At 41.0% G+C, this 16,827-nt stretch overlaps 1 protein-coding gene across 1 annotated transcript; it reads right to left on the bottom strand.

Annotated features, from left to right (window-relative positions):
• Nucleotides 1-13,597: 13,597 nt before the first annotated feature.
• Nucleotides 13,598-16,151, bottom strand: LOC125965575 (polypeptide N-acetylgalactosaminyltransferase 1-like). The gene is given in 2 exon segments (XM_049715744.1): nt 13,598-15,129; nt 15,132-16,151. Coding segments are annotated over 2 exon segments (1,869 nt in total). The 5' UTR covers nt 16,111-16,151; the 3' UTR covers nt 13,598-14,239.
• Nucleotides 16,152-16,827: the final 676 nt, after the last annotated feature.

The following is a 16,827-nucleotide window of genomic DNA, read 5'->3' as shown; positions in this document are numbered from 1 at the left end:
TAATATTGTATTGTTATTTTGAAACTATGTTTATATATATTATAGGATAAAGCAACTCGGGAATGATGTAATATATTTGGGAACCATGATTTTAGCGTATAAAAGGAAAGAAAAAAGTAGCTGAATTAAAACCCTAATATTAAATTTGAAGTAGAAACATCAATTTAAACTAATGATTTATAAATATATATATTTTCTAGCTCTAGCAAATGAAAGAACCTGGAAGCAATGGTCCTTCAGGAGTGATGGGCATCCTTAGAGCACAGATTGTGGTTTCCTAATACCATTACCCAACAAAAGGAACTGGAGTTTCTTAGAGAAGTGACTTATTTCAAGTCTAGGCTCGGGAAAACACAAAGCAAGCTTGTTTCAGAAAACAAGAAAGTGCTCAAAGACTACCAGAGTCATGTCAAAAGAAAAGAGCAGCCACCTTGAAGGGGCTCCCACTGGCCAAATTTGGGACAATTTGAGGATTAAAAAAAATTACTATAATCAACTTAAACACATTGAATGGATAAAAATGCATGAGTCCCTAATAATAATCAAATAAAGGTAAAGCAAACAAGCAACAACAACAAGACTTTTCTATCACCACTGGGTGTAATATTCTATTTCCAACAAAGAAAATTGGTACTTAAACAAAACAAGTGGGCTTCCCTCGTGGCGCAGTGGTTGAGAATCTGCCTGCTAATGCAGGGGACACAGGTTCGAGCCCTGGTCTGGGAAGATCTCACATGCCGCGGAGCAACTAGGCCCGTGAGCCACAACTACTGAGCCTGCGCGTCTGGAGCCTGTGCTCTGCAACAAGAGAGGCCGCGATAGTGAGAGGCCCGCGCACCGTGATGAAGAGTGGCACCTGCTTGCCACAACTAGAGAAAGCCCTCGCACAGAAACGAAGGCCCAACACAGCCATAAATAAATAAATAAATAAATAATCACACACACACACACAAGACAAACAAACAAACAAAAAAACAAGCAGATATCCTGACTTTTCAGAAGGAACTCTATAGTTCCCTGGTTGAGAAAATGTCTTCCTTTCAGATGATGGCCAGCTGGGAAAAAATAGAATGATAAAATCAGTATTTTGCAACCCTAATATGAGAATTGTTTCAGGGAAGGCATCTAGATGTTAGGAGAACAGATGACTGGAAACGGGAGAGTCCCATTACACCAAAGTATCATGCCTACAGATTGTTTGCTATTGATGAAAGGGAGAAAATATCTTCACAGAGGAGAGAGATCTGGCTGTCACTGCCTCAGCTCGGCAATCCAACTCGTCTTCACCAGTAATGAGACAACAACACGGTCATCACATCCTTCTTGATGAGATGAAAAGTACACAGTATCACCTATGAAGAATTATAGTCAAAAAGATCTTTAATCCGAATCTGATCAAGCCTTCTGTTCAAAGTTCTAGTTTATAGAAAATACATTGGATAGAGGAATAAGTCAAATGAAGCCAGGAAGAAATAATCATACAAATTCAGAATGTGAGATATTCTATAAGAAAATTGGCCTGGTCTCTTTAAAAACAACATTAAAAAAAAGGAGGAGGGGGCGATTAAGAGAGACTTGAGAGACATTACAATCAGATTTAGTGGGTGATTCTTGGCAACATCTTTGGGGGAAAACAGATATAAAGACACTTTTGAGACAAATGGGAAAGTAGACTGGGTAACCAGTGATATTTGGAAATTATTTTCAATTTTTTTCAATATGATTACTGTACTGTGGTTATGTAGCAAGACAACTTTAAGTATTTAGAGAAAATGCCATGATGTCTTTATTTTGAAATGGATGCAGATACACACACACACACACACACATGCACAGTTGCAACAAATATGGCAAAATCTTGATAGTTGTTGAATCTATGTTATGGGTAGTCAAGTATTCTTCGTGCTTTTTCCAGCTTTTCTTTACATTTGAAATTTTCATAATATTTCATAATAAAGTGTGTGTGTGTGTGTGTGTGTGCTGTTTTTGAAAATAGCAGGAAATTAAATGAGAGATCATTGGATTCCTGAACCCATGAGTTGATATATGCTACTGATTGAATAATTACTCCTCTGTAATAGATATTTTGTACTTTAAATATAAATAATTTTAATCTTTTGTTCTTTTTTTAAATTAAAATAAAGTAAGCATGATGTAATGCCTTTTTTTGGTTGTTGTTACATTACATGGTTATTAAATACACACATAAAATTTGGCCATTTCTTCCAGCAACCTTTTCATCCCCAGGTTCAAAGCACAGCCTCATTTTATCCTGGAAGCCCTACAATTGTTTCCTCAATATCTTATCCTTTGAGAAAATGTTCTGTAGTCAAAAGTTACTATCACACTGCCTATAGTCATCTCAGGAACACCAAGAGTTAAGTTCAACGGTAAAAATATTAAGATGGTTTGTAATTTTGTACTTTTATCCATGTTCGAGATTTTTATTGTCAATCCCAATCAGAAAAGAGAGAAGATTAATCAAAATATTTTAAAAAAGGAGAAGATACAAAATTTCCAAAGTCTTACAAAGTTCATGTAATTTTTATTATTTTTATTTTTAATTTATTTTTTGGCTGCATCTCTGTTGCTACTCACGGGCTTTCTCTAGCTTCAGCGAGCAGGCACTACTCTTCCTTGTGGTGGTGCTCGTGTTTCTCTAATTGAGGTGACTTCTCTTGTTGTGGAGCACGGGCTCTAGGCACGTGGGCTTCTGTAGTTGCAGCACGTGGGCCCTAGAGCACGTGGGCTTCAGTAGTTGTGGCACGTGGGCTCAGTAGTTGTGGCACACAGGCTGTAGAGCTCAGGCTCAGTAGTTGTGGTGCACTGGCTTAGTTGCTCTGCGGCATGTGGGACCTTCCTGGACCAGGGATTGAACCCATGTCCCCTGCATTGGCAAGCAGATTCTTAACAACTGCACCACCAGGGAAGCCCTGGTCTATAATTTTTTCATCCTTTTTCTCTCCTTCTTACACAGTCAATACAAGCTGAGATATCCCCCTGCCCAACTTTCCTCTTGTGGACCCTGTCCAGCTGGTCAGAGCCCCATCTCCTTCACATCCACCACCTATACCCTGGCAGCCTTTTTCCTTCACAAAGGTCCCAGTCTCTAAGCCAAGCCTAAAGGATGGTAAGTGTGAATAGTCACCATTCAGATATTACTCAGTGATATTACTGAGTGAATACCACTCAAAGTGAATAATTACCACTCATCTTGGTTCTTCTTCACACAGCAATAGTCATCATTGGGGATTCCCTCACCTGTACTGATGGAACAAGGTTGTTTCATTTCTCCTTTTGTGTCTTCACACTTCCTAATATTTCTTCAGCTAAGCTCAATTTAGTTGGGCTTGGTGAAAAAAAATTATTTTTCTACAGCATGGTGAAATCTTGGGCAAAGCTACACTTAAAAAGATGTTGAGGGCTTCCCTGGTGGCGCAGTGGTTGAGAGTCCGCTTGCCGATGCAGGGGACATGGGTTCGTGCCCTGGTCCGGGAGGATCCCACGTGCCGCGGAGCGGGCTCGCTGAGCCTGTGCGTCCGGAGCCTGTGCTCTGCAATGGGAGAAGCCACAACAGTGAGAGGCCCGCGTACTGCAAAAAAAAAAAAAAAAAAGATGTTGAGGAGGCAGAGTCAAGATGGAGGTGTGGAAAGACGCAGAGTTAGGGTCTTCCCACAACTAGGGCACCTGCCGGCTGCTGGTGGGGGACTCTGACACCCAGGGAGTGGGAGGAACCCCAAAGTGAACACATAGGATGTAGGGGGACTGAGGGGGGAGGAGAAGTGGAGGTCAGACAGAATTGGTGCACCTAAGGCTGGGAAGATAAGGAGAGGCAGGCGGGAGGGGCCATCCCAGATCGGAGGAGCAGGAGAGGAAAGAAGGGTGTTTGCCCCACCCACTCGAGCCCACAAAGCCTGCTGGGCTCCCAAATGAGGTCCCCTGCCCTCTGAGACCAGGGGTGAGGGGCACGCCTGGGCCCCTTCTGTTCCTTGAGCCTAAGCCCCACCCCCACAGCCCCCAGGGCCTTTTCCATCCCTGTGGGTCCTGAACATTGGCCCTGCCCACCACCCAAACCTCACCCTTGCTTGGCCCTGCCCTCCACAGCCAAGGCCTTCCCCCCCCCACCCTTTTTTTTTGCTGCCCCAGGTGGCTTGCGGGATCTTGGTTCATGAGCCTGGGGTTGGGCGGAAGCTCCTGTGGTGGGAGCTCCAAGTCCAAGCACTGGACTAACAGTGAACCTCAGACCACAGGGAATATTCATCGGAGTGAGGTCTCACTGAGTTCCTCATCTCAGCACCAAGACCCAGCTCTACGAAACAGCCTACAAACTCGAGTGTTGGAAACCTCAGGCCAAACAAACAGTAAGACAGGAACACAATCCCACTCATAAAAAAAAAAAAAAAAAAAAATGAGACAGCAAAAGAATATATCACAGATGCAGGAGCAAGGTAAAAACCTACAAGACCAAATAAATGAAGAAGAAATAGACAATATACATGAAAAAGAATTCAGAGAAATGATAGTAAAAATGATCCAGAATCTCGGAAATAGAATGGAGGCATGGATTGAGAAAATACAAGAAATGTTTAACAAAGATCTAGAAGAACTAAAGACCAAACAGAGAAGAACAACAGAATAACTGAGATGAAAAATACACTAGAAGGAATCAATAACAAAATAACTGAGGCGGAAGAATGAATAAATGAGCTGGAAGACAAAATGGTGGAAATAACTGCTGAGGAGCAGAATAAAGAAAAAAGAATGAGAAGAATTGAAGACAATCTCAGAGACCTCTGGGACAACACTAAATGCACCAACATTCGAATTATAGGGGTCGCAGAAAAAGAAGAGAAAAAGAAAGGGTCTGAGAAAATATTTGAAGAGATTATAGTTGAAAACTTCCCTAACATGGGAAAGGAAATAGTCACCCAAGTCCAGGAAGCACAGAAACTCCCATACAGGGTGAATCTTAGGAAAAACACTCCAAGACACATATTAATCAAACTAACAAAAATTAAAGTCAAAGAAGAAATATTAAAAGCAGCAAAGGAAAAACAAAAAATAACATACAAAGGAATCCCCATAAGGTTATCAGCTGATTTTTCAGTGGAAACTCTACAGGCCAGAAGGGAGTGGCAGGATATACTTAAAGTGATGAAAGAAAAACCTACAACCAAGATTACTCTACCCAGCAAGGATCTCTTTCATATTTGGTGGAGAAGTCAAAAACTTTTCAGACAAGCAAAAGCTAAGAGAATTCAGCACCACCAAACCAGCATTACAACAAATGCTAAAGAAACTTCTCTAAGCAGGAAACACAAGAGAAGAAAAAGACCCACAAAAACAAACTCAAAACAATTAAGAAAATGGTAATAGGAACATACATATCGATAATAACCTTGAATGTAAATGGATTAAATGCCCCAACCAAAAGACACAGACTGGCTGAATGGATACAAAAACAAGACCCATATATATGCTGTCTACAAGAGACCCACGTCAGACGTAGGGACACATACAGACTGAAAGTGAAGGGATGGAAAAAGATATTCCATGCAAATGGAAATCAAAAGAAAGCTGGAGTAGCATTACTTGTAGCAGATAAAATAGACTTTAAAATAAAGACTGTTACAAGAGATAAGGAGGGACACTACATAATGATCAAAGGATCAATCCAAGAAGAAGATATAACAATTATAAATGTTTATGCACCCACCATAGGAACACCTTAATACATAAGGCAAATGCTAACAACCATGAAAGGAGAAATCGACAGTAACACAATAATAGTAAGGGACTTTAACACCCCACTTACACCAATGGACAGATCATCCAAACAAAATAAATAAGAAAACACAAGCTCTAAATGACTCAATAGACCAGATAGATCTAATTGATATTTATAGAACATTTCACACAAAAGTGGCAAAATACACTTTCTTCTCAAGTGCACATGGAACATTTTCCAGGACAGATCACATCTTGGGTCACAAATCAAGCCTTGGTAAATTTAAGAAAATTGAAATCATATTAAGCACTTTTTCTGGCCACAACACTATGAGACTGGAAATCAATTACAGGAAAAAAATCTGTAAAAAACACAAATACATGGAGGTTAAACAGTGCACTACTAAATAACCAAGAGATAACTGAAGAAATCAAAGAAGAAATTAAAAAATACCTGGAAGCAAATGACAATGAAAACACGATGACCCAAAACCTATGGGAGACAGCAAAAGCAGTTCGAAGAGGGAAGTTTATAGCAATACAATCTCACCTCAAGAAACAAGAAAAATCTCAAATAAACAATCTAACCCTACACTTAAAAAAACTAGACAAAGAAGAACAAAGAAAACAAAAGTCAGTAGAAGGAAATAAATTGTAAAAATCAGAGCAGAAATAAATGAGATAGAAATGAAGAAAACAATAGCAAAGATCAATAAAACTAAAAGCTGGTTCTTTGAGAAGATAAACAGAATTGATAAACCCTTAGCCAGACTCATCAAGAAAAAAAGGGAGAGGACACAAATCAATAAAATTAGAAATGAAAAAGGAGAAATCACAGCTGACACTACAGAAATACAAAGGATTATAAGAGACCACTACAAACAACTAGATGCCAATAAAATGGACAACCACGAAGAAATGAACAAATTCTTGGAAAGGTACAATTTTCCAAGACTGAACCAGGAAGAATTAGAAAATATAAACAGACCTGTCACAAGTAATGAAATTGAAACCGTAATTAAAAACCTTCCAACAAACAAAAGTCCAGGACCAGATGGCTTCACAGGAAAATTCTATCAAACATTTAGAGAAGAGCTAACACTGATCCTTCTCAAACTCTTCCAAAAAATTGCAGTGGGAGAAACACTCCCAAATTCATTCTATGAAGCCACCATCACCCTGTTATCAAAACGAGAAAAAAAATCACAAAAAAGGAAAATTATAGACCAATATCACTGATGAACATATATGCAAAAATCCTGAAAATACTAGCAAACAGAATCCAACAGCACATTAAAAGGATCATACACCATGATCAAGTGGGATTTATCCCAGAGATGCAAGGATTCTTCAATATACACAAAACAATCAATGTGATACACCACATTAACAAATTAAGGAATAAAAACCATATGATCATCTCAATAGATGCAGAAAAACCTTTTGACAAAATTTAACACCCATTTATGATAAAAACTCTCCAGAAAATGGGCATAGAGAGAACCTACCTCAACATAATAAAGGCCATATTTGACAAACCCACAGCCAACATCGTTCTCAATGGTGAAAAACTGAAAGTATTTCCGCTAAGATCAGGAACAAGACAAGGATGTCCACTCTCGTCACTGTAATTCAACATAGTTTTGGAAGTCCTAGCCACAGCAATCAGAGAAGAAAAAGAAATAAAAGGAATCCAAATCAGAAAAGAAGTAAAACTGTCACTGTTTGCCAATGACATGATACTATACATAGAAAATCCTAAAGATGCCACCAGAAAACTACTAGAACTAATCAATGAATTTGGTAAGGTTGCAGGATACAAAATTCACAGAAATCTCTGGCATTCCTATACACCAACAATGAAAACTCAGAAAGAGAAATTAAGGAAACACTCCCATTTACCACTGCAAAAAAAAGAATAAAATACCTAGGGATAAACCTGCCTATGGAGGCGAAAGACTTGTACTCAGAAAACTATAAAACACTGAAGAAAGAAATCAAAGATGACATAAACAGATGGAGAAATATACCATGTTCTTGGATTGGAAGAATCAATATTGTGAAAATAAGTATACTACCCAAAGCAATCTACAGATTCAATCCCTATCAAACTACCAATGGCATTCTTCACAGAATTAGAACAAAAAATTTTACAATTCGTATGGAAACACAAAAGATCCCGAATAACCAAAGCAATCTTGAGAAAGAAAAATGGAGCTGGGGGCATCAGCCTCCCTGACTTCAAACTATGCCACAAAGCTACAGTAATCAAGACAGTATGGTACTGGCACAAAAACAGAAATATAGAACACTGGCACAGGATAGAATGCCCAGAGATAAACCCACGTACATATGGGCACCTAATTTATGACAAAGGAGGCAAGAACATACAATGTAGAAAAGACAGCCTCTTCAATAAGTGGTGCTGGGAAAACTAGACAACTACATGTAAAAGAATGAAATTAGAACACTACCTAATACCATACACAAAAATAAACTCCAGATGGATTAAAGACTTAAATGTAAGACCAGACACTATAAAACTCTTAGAGGAAAACACTCTTTGACATAAACCACAGCAAGAGCTTTTTTGATCCACCTCCTAGAGTAATGGAAATAAAAACAAAAATAAACAAATGGGACTTAATTAAACTTAAAAGCTTTTGCACAAAAAGGAAAACAAAAACAAGACAAAAAGACAACCCTCAGAATGGGAGAAAATATTTGCAAATGAAACAACAAAGGATTAATCTCCAAAATATACAAACAGTATGTGGAGCTCAATATAAAAAAAACAAGCAATCCAGTTAAAAAATGGGTGGAAGACCTAAATAGACATTTCACCAAGGAAGACATACAGATGGCCAAGAGGCACATGAAAAGATGCTCAATATCACTAATTATTAGAGAAATGCAAATCAAAACTACAATGAGGTATCACCACACACCGGTCAGAATGGCCATTATCATTATCAAAAAATCTAGGAACAATAAATGCTGGAAAGGGTGTGGTGAAAAGGGAACCCTCTTGCACTGTTGGTGGGAATGTAAATTGATACAACCACTATGGAAAACGGTATGGAGTTTCCTTAAAAAACTAAAAATAGAACAACCATATGACCCAGCAATTCCACTACTGGGAATATATCCTGAGAAAACCATAATTCAAAAAGAGACATGCAAGACAATGTTCATTGCAGCACTATTTACAATAGACAGACATCGAACAAACTTAAATGTCCACTGACAGATGAATGGATAAAGAAGATGTGGCACATATCTACAATGGAATATTACTCAGCCATAAAAAGAAATGGAATTGAGTTATTTGTAGTGAGGTGGATGGACCTAGAGTCTGTCATACAGAGTGAAGTAAGTCAGAAAGAAAAACAAATACCATATGCTAACACATATATATGGAATCTAAAAAAAAAAAAAAAAGGTACTGATGAACCTAGTTGCAGGGCAGGAATAAAGAGGTAGACATAGAAAATGGACTTGAGGACATGGGGTGGGAGGGCAAAGCTGGGGTGAAGTCAGAGTAGCATTGACATATATACACTACCGGATGTAAAATAGTTGGCTGGTGGGAAGCAGCAGCATAGCACAGGGAGATCGGCTCGGTGCTTTGCGATGACCTAGAGAGGACGGGAGGGAGGCTCAAGAGGGAGGGGATATGGGGACATATGTATGCATATGGCTGATTCACTTTGTAGTGAAACAGAAACTAACACAGTACTGTGAGGCAATTATACTCCAATAAAGATCTATTTTAAAAAAAAGATGTAAAAAAAAAAAAGATGTTGATAGATCAATAGATGATAGACAGACGTGTGTGTGTCCGTGTGTGTGTGTATCTCCTTATTCTTCAGTTCCGGTTGGTGGAGTTAACAAAAATTTCACTTCTGAATTCCTTTTTTGCTCATATCTATAATATAACCGGAAACTCTGGGCATAGAAGAAAGAATATAAACTTTGAAATCAGCACTACACGGTCTCACCAGCTCTACGATCTTATACACATTGTTATTATTTCCTCATCTCTAAAATAGGAACAATACATATGCGATAGGGATGTTCTGTGGACTAAAGAGGTCACTATGAAAAGTGCCCATGATAGGACTTCCCTGGTGGTGCAGTGGTTAAGAATCTGCCTGCTAATGAAGGGGACACTGGTTTGAGCCCTGGTTCGGGAAGATCCCACATGCCGTGGAGCAATTAAGCCCGTGCGCCACAACTACTGAGCCTGGGCTCTAGAGCCCACGAGCCAGAACTACTGAAGCCCGTGCACCTAGAGCCCATGCGCCTAGAGCCCGTGCTCCGCCATCGCAATGAGAAGCCCGCGCACCGCAAAGAAGAATAGCCCCCAGTCGCAGCAACTAGAGAAAGCCTACGGGCAGCAACGAAGACCCAACGCAGGCAAAAATAAATTAATTAATTAAGAAAAAAAAAGTCTTCATAGTGGAGTTAACACTATGTAGGAGATTGTGTAGGATTTGCTGATGGGGGAAAGAGCATATTTCAGGCAGAGAGAACAGCACGTGCCAAGGTCCAGTGGCAATAAACAGTATGGGAGAATCCGGGAAGGCCTCTCTTCAGCTCCGAGTTGAGCACAGGGTTCGAGGAAGGGTGCAACTGTATAACCTTATAGAGATATATATAGAGATATATACCTTATAGAGATGACAAGGGCTAGAGAGAGGCCTTGCAAAGGAGTTTAATCCTTAAAGGTAATAAGCAACATGACCAGATTTCTTTTCTAAATGATCTCTCTGGCAGCAACAGTGTGGGGGATGGAGTCCATGGAAATGGGACTGTGGCTAGAAGACTAGAAAGAGGGGAATTCCCCAGCGGTCCAGTGGTTAGGACTCGGTGTGGGTTGATCCCTGCTGGAGGAACTAAGATCCCACATGCCATGTGCTGCGGCAAAAAAAAAAAAAAAAAAAAAAGACTAGGAAGAAGAGAGTTGTGACAGTCCAGCCGGGGTGGTGGGGGCACTGAAAGGAGAGAAGAAGAAGGCTCAGGAGGGCTCAATGGCTGAGCAGAGAAGCGGAGAGCAAGGGTGAGACCAGCAGGCAGGTCACCAGGGAAGGTAATGATACCTTAGCAATACTGGTTCAGCTACTTATCCGCTGTAGAACAGAATGGTTCTGAGCCTCAGTTTTCTCATCTGTGAAACGGTGATGGGTATCTACTTCGCAGGATTATTATGAGGACTTACTTTTTTTTTTTCGGCTGTGCAGCACAGCTTGCGGGATCTTAGTTCCGCGACCAGGGATCGAACCCGGGCCCAAGGCGGTGAAAGCGTGGAGTCCTAACCACTGGACCGTCAGGGAATTCCCTATGAGGACTTAATTTTAAAGGCATTCTAAATGTCTGGCACATTAATGAGTTCTGTACGAATGCTTGTTACATAAACGGATAACTCACAGAGGGAAATGTTTGGGGGAAAAGACAGGATCTTTTCTGGGTATGCATTGAGTGCCAGGGGCCTATGGGACATTGCTATGAGGTCCCTGAAAAACAGATTTGGAACTCTGGAGCAAGGTCTAGACAAGAGATAGATTTTATGAGTGGGAGTTGCCTCCAGAGGAATGGATGAAATTGCTTAGAAATACTGTGCAAATAAGGAGAAGAGGGCAAGGACGGTAACATGACAGACAACATCTCATGGAAGGCTGAGGCAGGGACTCCAGAGAAGCCGACCAAGAGGGGCTGTCTACAGAGGATGAGCGCTAGGAACTGGGGTATCAAAGAACCAGGGATGCTTCAGAGGTAAAGGGAGATAATGGTCTCTGGGTCAGAAAAGTGAAGGCTCATGTTTCAAGAGCTGAAGCTGGAGGTAAGAAGGCAAGAAAGACCTAAACGTCAGAGGATGGAGGCAATTCCCTTGTGGTCCAGAGATTAGGACTCCGCGCTTTCACTGCCGAGGGCTCGGGTTCAATCCCTCGTAGGGGAACTAAGATCCCACAAGCCCCACAGCGCAGACAAAAAAATGAAAAACAAAAGATGGGAGGGTGGGCACAAAAATATCTAGAACGGAGATTCAGGAGGATGTCATTGGTAATATGCTCACCAGGTGGCGCCAAAGACCCTCCGTGGCGATTAACACGGGCCTTAGCACTCCTGCACCTTAGGCGAGCCTCGCGGCGGCTACATTTAAACCTGACAGTCAGCAAGGTGGCATTCCTTTAGTCAAGGAACCATCAAATTTCCACTACTGGAAAGCTCTGAGGGATACACACACACACACACACACACACACACACACACACACACACACACACACACCTCTGCTCTTCCTTTGGTATGTGAAGATAAAATAAGAACTTTCAGAGAAAAGTCCCATCTATTTTATTTCCTACATAGTTTTCAAATCTACCCACGTCTTTTCATTATGGAACTTTTCATAGTTCCATTCCAAACCACTATGCTCACTTGCTGGGACCCACCACCGCCGATGCTTTCTAAAGTGTCACTCTGCATTCATTCTCAATGCCCCGCTAACCCAGTATGACTCTTCCCACTGCAATTTCTTCCAAGTAGGTATGTCTCCTAGCTTCCCACCAGACCACAGTACTGGAATTCTTAGTGTAGCAGTTCCTGGAGCCAGATTGCTGGGTTCAAATCCCAGTTCCAGCACTCACTGGCTGTGTTGCAATTTTGGGCAAATTCCTTCACTCTCTGCCTCAGGTCTTCATCTATTACATGGAGATAATTACCTCAGGGACTTTCCTGGTGGCACAGTGGTTAAGAATCCGCTTGCCAATGCAGGGGACACGGGTTTGATCCCTGGTCCAGGAAGATCCCACATGCGGTGAAGCAACTAAGCCCGCCCACCTAGAGCTGGTGCTCCGTACAAGAGAAGCCACCGCAATGAGAAGCCGGCCCACCGCAATGAAGAGTAGCCCCCGCTCACTGCAACTAGAGAAAGCCTGTGTGCAGCAACGAAGACCCAATGCAGCCAAAAATAAAAATAAATAATTAAAAGAAAAAAAGACTTACCTCAAAGGACCATAATGAGGACCAAATGAGTTTACAGTTTGTTTTTAGTACACTGCTTGGTATACAGTAAGTGCTCAATAGATGAGAGCTATTATTAAAAGTCTTCAGGATGAAAATTCAAATTCTTACTGTGGCCTAAGTGATCTCCTTGATCTAGCTTTTCCCAACTTTCTGGCTTTATCTGGAAGCACGCATCCTTTTCTGCTGCTTCAGCACCACCTGCTCTCAGACAGTTACCATCACTGTTTTTTTTTCTTTTTTTTTCATTTTCAGTCAAATTTTATTAAAAAAAAAAAAGCAGCAGATCAACATTACAATTCAAGAACCTAATCTAAATATGCACTTGACAATGAAGCACATCTGAGTATGGAGTGAAAAAAGTTTTTTCCAAAAAACCGTCAAACGTATCATCTCCAAATACCCAAATAATAACTCACTTCTGCAGGCCGTCTATTGAGTGGAATCATAAACAAAGAACAGAAGATTTATCGCTGTGAAAACCAATCTGTAGTACAGTAGTATGAATCTTGGGTATTAAACATAATCAGTTGAATCAAGTTAGGAAGTTGAAAATCTAATAAGAAATTTGTGTGTGAGAGAAAGTCTATAAGCCAGCTGACCCAAGAGCAACTGAGATATCAAACTTGTTCAGTGAAACCAGACATTATTTTAAATCTCCATTTTTTGAAGGCAATTAAAAATTACAATTCCAACAGCCCACAAACCAAATTTAAAAAACAACTGTAGAAAGCAATTAAAACTACGTTCAAGGAGCCACTTTTTCAGCTCAATTTCAGCACCCCAAGGAAAAAAAAAGCATCTATGACTATCACAGATGAAACAGAATGAAATGTCATTGGAATCAGTTATTTTCCCCCACTGAGGTATAAAATCTATATAGAAATTTGATACTATACTATAACAAATTGTACTTCTCATAGTTCTGTTTTAATTTCCTTTAAACCCTGTTTAATATAGTTTTTTAAGTTGTTGTAAAAATGTTTTCATGATTCTGAATCTGGTTCCAGTTCTTTTTCATTTATTTTTATATCAATATTTAATATACTGGCTACCAGTTCTAATCAGAAAAAAAAATCTTGGACATCTCTTCATTATAACAGCACATTCAGCAGAAATGACTGATGTGCAAGCAAACCATAAAAGGTGCTGCTCTCTGGAAAGCACATTTCGTAGATTGTTTCAGTCTGAATATTCTTTACAATGATTCTTGATGAAAGACTCTTAATCTTGTAAACATCAGTGTGCACAATCTCACTACTATGTAGTTTCACGTCCTTGGACAGGAAGGCCGGTTCACAGCTAGTGAAAGAGAGAGCAGTTTAAGTTTTAATGGCTGATAAACCTTACATCCTGCAGGAGGAAAGCACTTTTCCTTTTTTGCTACTTAAGAATGTGGCAGAAATGTATGCTGAGGTAGCCCAGTCAATCCTTATTTTTTTCTTTTTTTGTAAATTTGGTCTCAGAATATTTCTGGAAGGGTTACATTTCAAAGAAGCCACTGCTGCTAGGACCGGCTTCCATTGCAGTCTCTAATGCTGGGCACCTGGCTGTCCTCTTCTGTGGCTTTCTCCAGGCACTGATTACTGTTCACATGCTGCAGGGTTAGTTTCACCGGATCATACTCCCAAAGTTGGTTGCCTTTTAGGTGGTGGCATGTGAGCATTGTGACTGGGCCATTAAGTTTGGAGACATCCAAGCAAAGGTCATCTGTTCTAATTTCTTTGTTGGCAGTGTAAGAGAAAACCTGATTACCTCCCATACCGTGACAGCTAAAAATTCCAACTTTTTCATTCTCTTTTCTAGCCATGTTATCTAGACACTGATTTGTTTCCACATTTCGTATCTCTCCCAAAGAGAAATAGTGACGTGGAATCTGAGAATCGGGATAAATATTCTCTAGGTACCAAGAGAAAGGTCTGCATTGGAGTTTGTGTCTTAGACCAAGTCTTGATGATATATCTCCATAATCTACCTTTGTAACACCTTGAGAAATTATATAGAAGAAATTCTTGAATTCATCCAACCACCCTTCTGCAAGTCGTCTGTTATTTTTATTGATAATCTGCCCTGTGCCTCCTGGAAACGTGTAGGGTGTAGCTTTCTGAAACACATGTCCAACATGTGAGCAAGTAACAATCTCCAAAGTTCCTCCACACTGCCAAATCCTAAAGGAAATTTCTAGGTTTTCTCCTCCCCAAATATCCATTCCAGCATCATATGTTCCAATTTCCTGAAAGTAATCTCTGTCTATTGAAAAAAGGCCTCCTGCCATTGTAGGTGTTCTCACAGGAAGAGTTCGATCACCTTTCCTTCTGTCCATTTCTCTTTGGGGAACAGGATACCAGCGAAAGTTGAGCTTCCAGTTGAATCCACCAGAGGTCCTGCCATGTACTCAAAAGTATCATCACTGATCACATCAATGATAGGACAGACCACTGTCTTCCTGTCATGTTTGATCCTGGCTAAGAGAGGCTCCAGCCACCCCACTGTATATTCACAGTGAGCATTTAAAAAGGTGATCACTTGGCCTTTAGACACTGCAGCTCCTTTTAACCTAGCTCTGATCAATCCAGAACGTTGCTCCATTCGAATTACGTGAACTGGTACTTTTAATTTTTTCACATAACTCTCTAGAGGTCTTTTCAAAAAGTCTCTTTCGGGCTTCCCTGGTGGCGCAGTGGTTGAGAGTCCGCCTGCCGATGCAGAGGACACGGGTTCGTGCCCCAGTCTGGGAAGATCCCACATGCCGCGGAGCGGCTGGGCCCGTGAGCCATGGCTGCTGAGCCTGCGCGTCCGGAGCCTGTGCTCCACAACGGGAGAGGCCACAACAGTGAGAGGCCCGCGTACCGCAAAAAAAAAAAAAAAAAAAAAAAAGTCTCTTTCACTGGCATCATCTATTAGAACAATTTCTTCTAGCATGTGTCTTGGTGAGCGATTAATGACACTATGGACAGTTCGCAGAAGTGTGCTCCAAGCCTCATTATGGAAAACAATCACCACACTTGTGGTAGGAAGATTATCTGCATACACCTTTGTTTTACACCCTTCTAACCTAACATCTGGTAAAGATCTGTTGAGTGCAATCGTCTCACTTGGCATTAAATTGAACTGATTGATTTTAAACATCTCTTTCATCTTTTCTTGACCCTCTTTAGGAATGACGACTGGTTTCCCCATTTCTCCAGGACCTTCATGAGCCTTTTGTACTGGCTCTAGAACATCCCCAGCAGGAAGTCCTCTCTCTTTTTTTTCATCTCATTTGTTGCATTCACTGAAGTAAAGCAGCAGGAACATATCCAAGAGTACCCAAATCAAGGAGGTGGCTAGGACCACCTTGCAATATGCAAATTTTCTCATGGCACTTTAAGTCAAATGCAAAATTAAAAAAATATATATAAATATACAAAGATCATGAAAATTATTCCAATCCAGTTTCATCAGAAATCACGTTCATAATCCCAAAGTGGTTTTTCAAATGAATTCATATCCCAAATCCTCATGTCCCACATCTCCTCGGTCCGCGCGCGACGGCCGGGGCGGCGGCGGGCGCTCCTCGGGGCCGGCCCGGGCGGTCGCGGTGCGGTTCCGCGGGCCGCAGCGCGGGCGCTACTCTCGGGCCGCCGTTCGCCGCGCCTTTCTTTTTTTTGAGTCATGCTGCATGGCTTGCAGGATCTCAGTTCCCTGACCAGTTATTGAACCAGGCCACGGCAGTGGAAGGCCGGAATCCTAACCACTAGACCACCAGGGAACTATCATCACTTTCTTCTGCTGGCAGTGCTCACTCCCGCCCTCCCTGACACAAACACTACTCATCCTTCCCAGATATATCTGAACAGTTCTCAGAAATCTCTCAGATCAGAACCCTCTTAAATTCTTTACAGATCTTTGCATATTGCACTGCTAAAACTTATAATTTTATTAAAAACTGTGATCTGCTGTCTAATGTCACCCCTTTTCCTGCTCCCAGAATGTAAACTATGGGGACAGCAAGACCTGCTAGTGGGATTCTGCAGAGCTTGAACTAGGGTGACGATCCAGGAAAGGGGAAAGAAGCAAAGACGGAGATCATGGAAT

Source organism: Orcinus orca, chromosome 10, assembly GCF_937001465.1.
Source record: "Orcinus orca chromosome 10, mOrcOrc1.1, whole genome shotgun sequence".
Classification (NCBI taxonomy): domain Eukaryota; kingdom Metazoa; phylum Chordata; class Mammalia; order Artiodactyla; family Delphinidae; genus Orcinus; species Orcinus orca.
The sequence above is the reverse complement of the archived record's forward strand: the minus strand, read 5'-3'. Positions and strand labels throughout refer to the sequence as shown.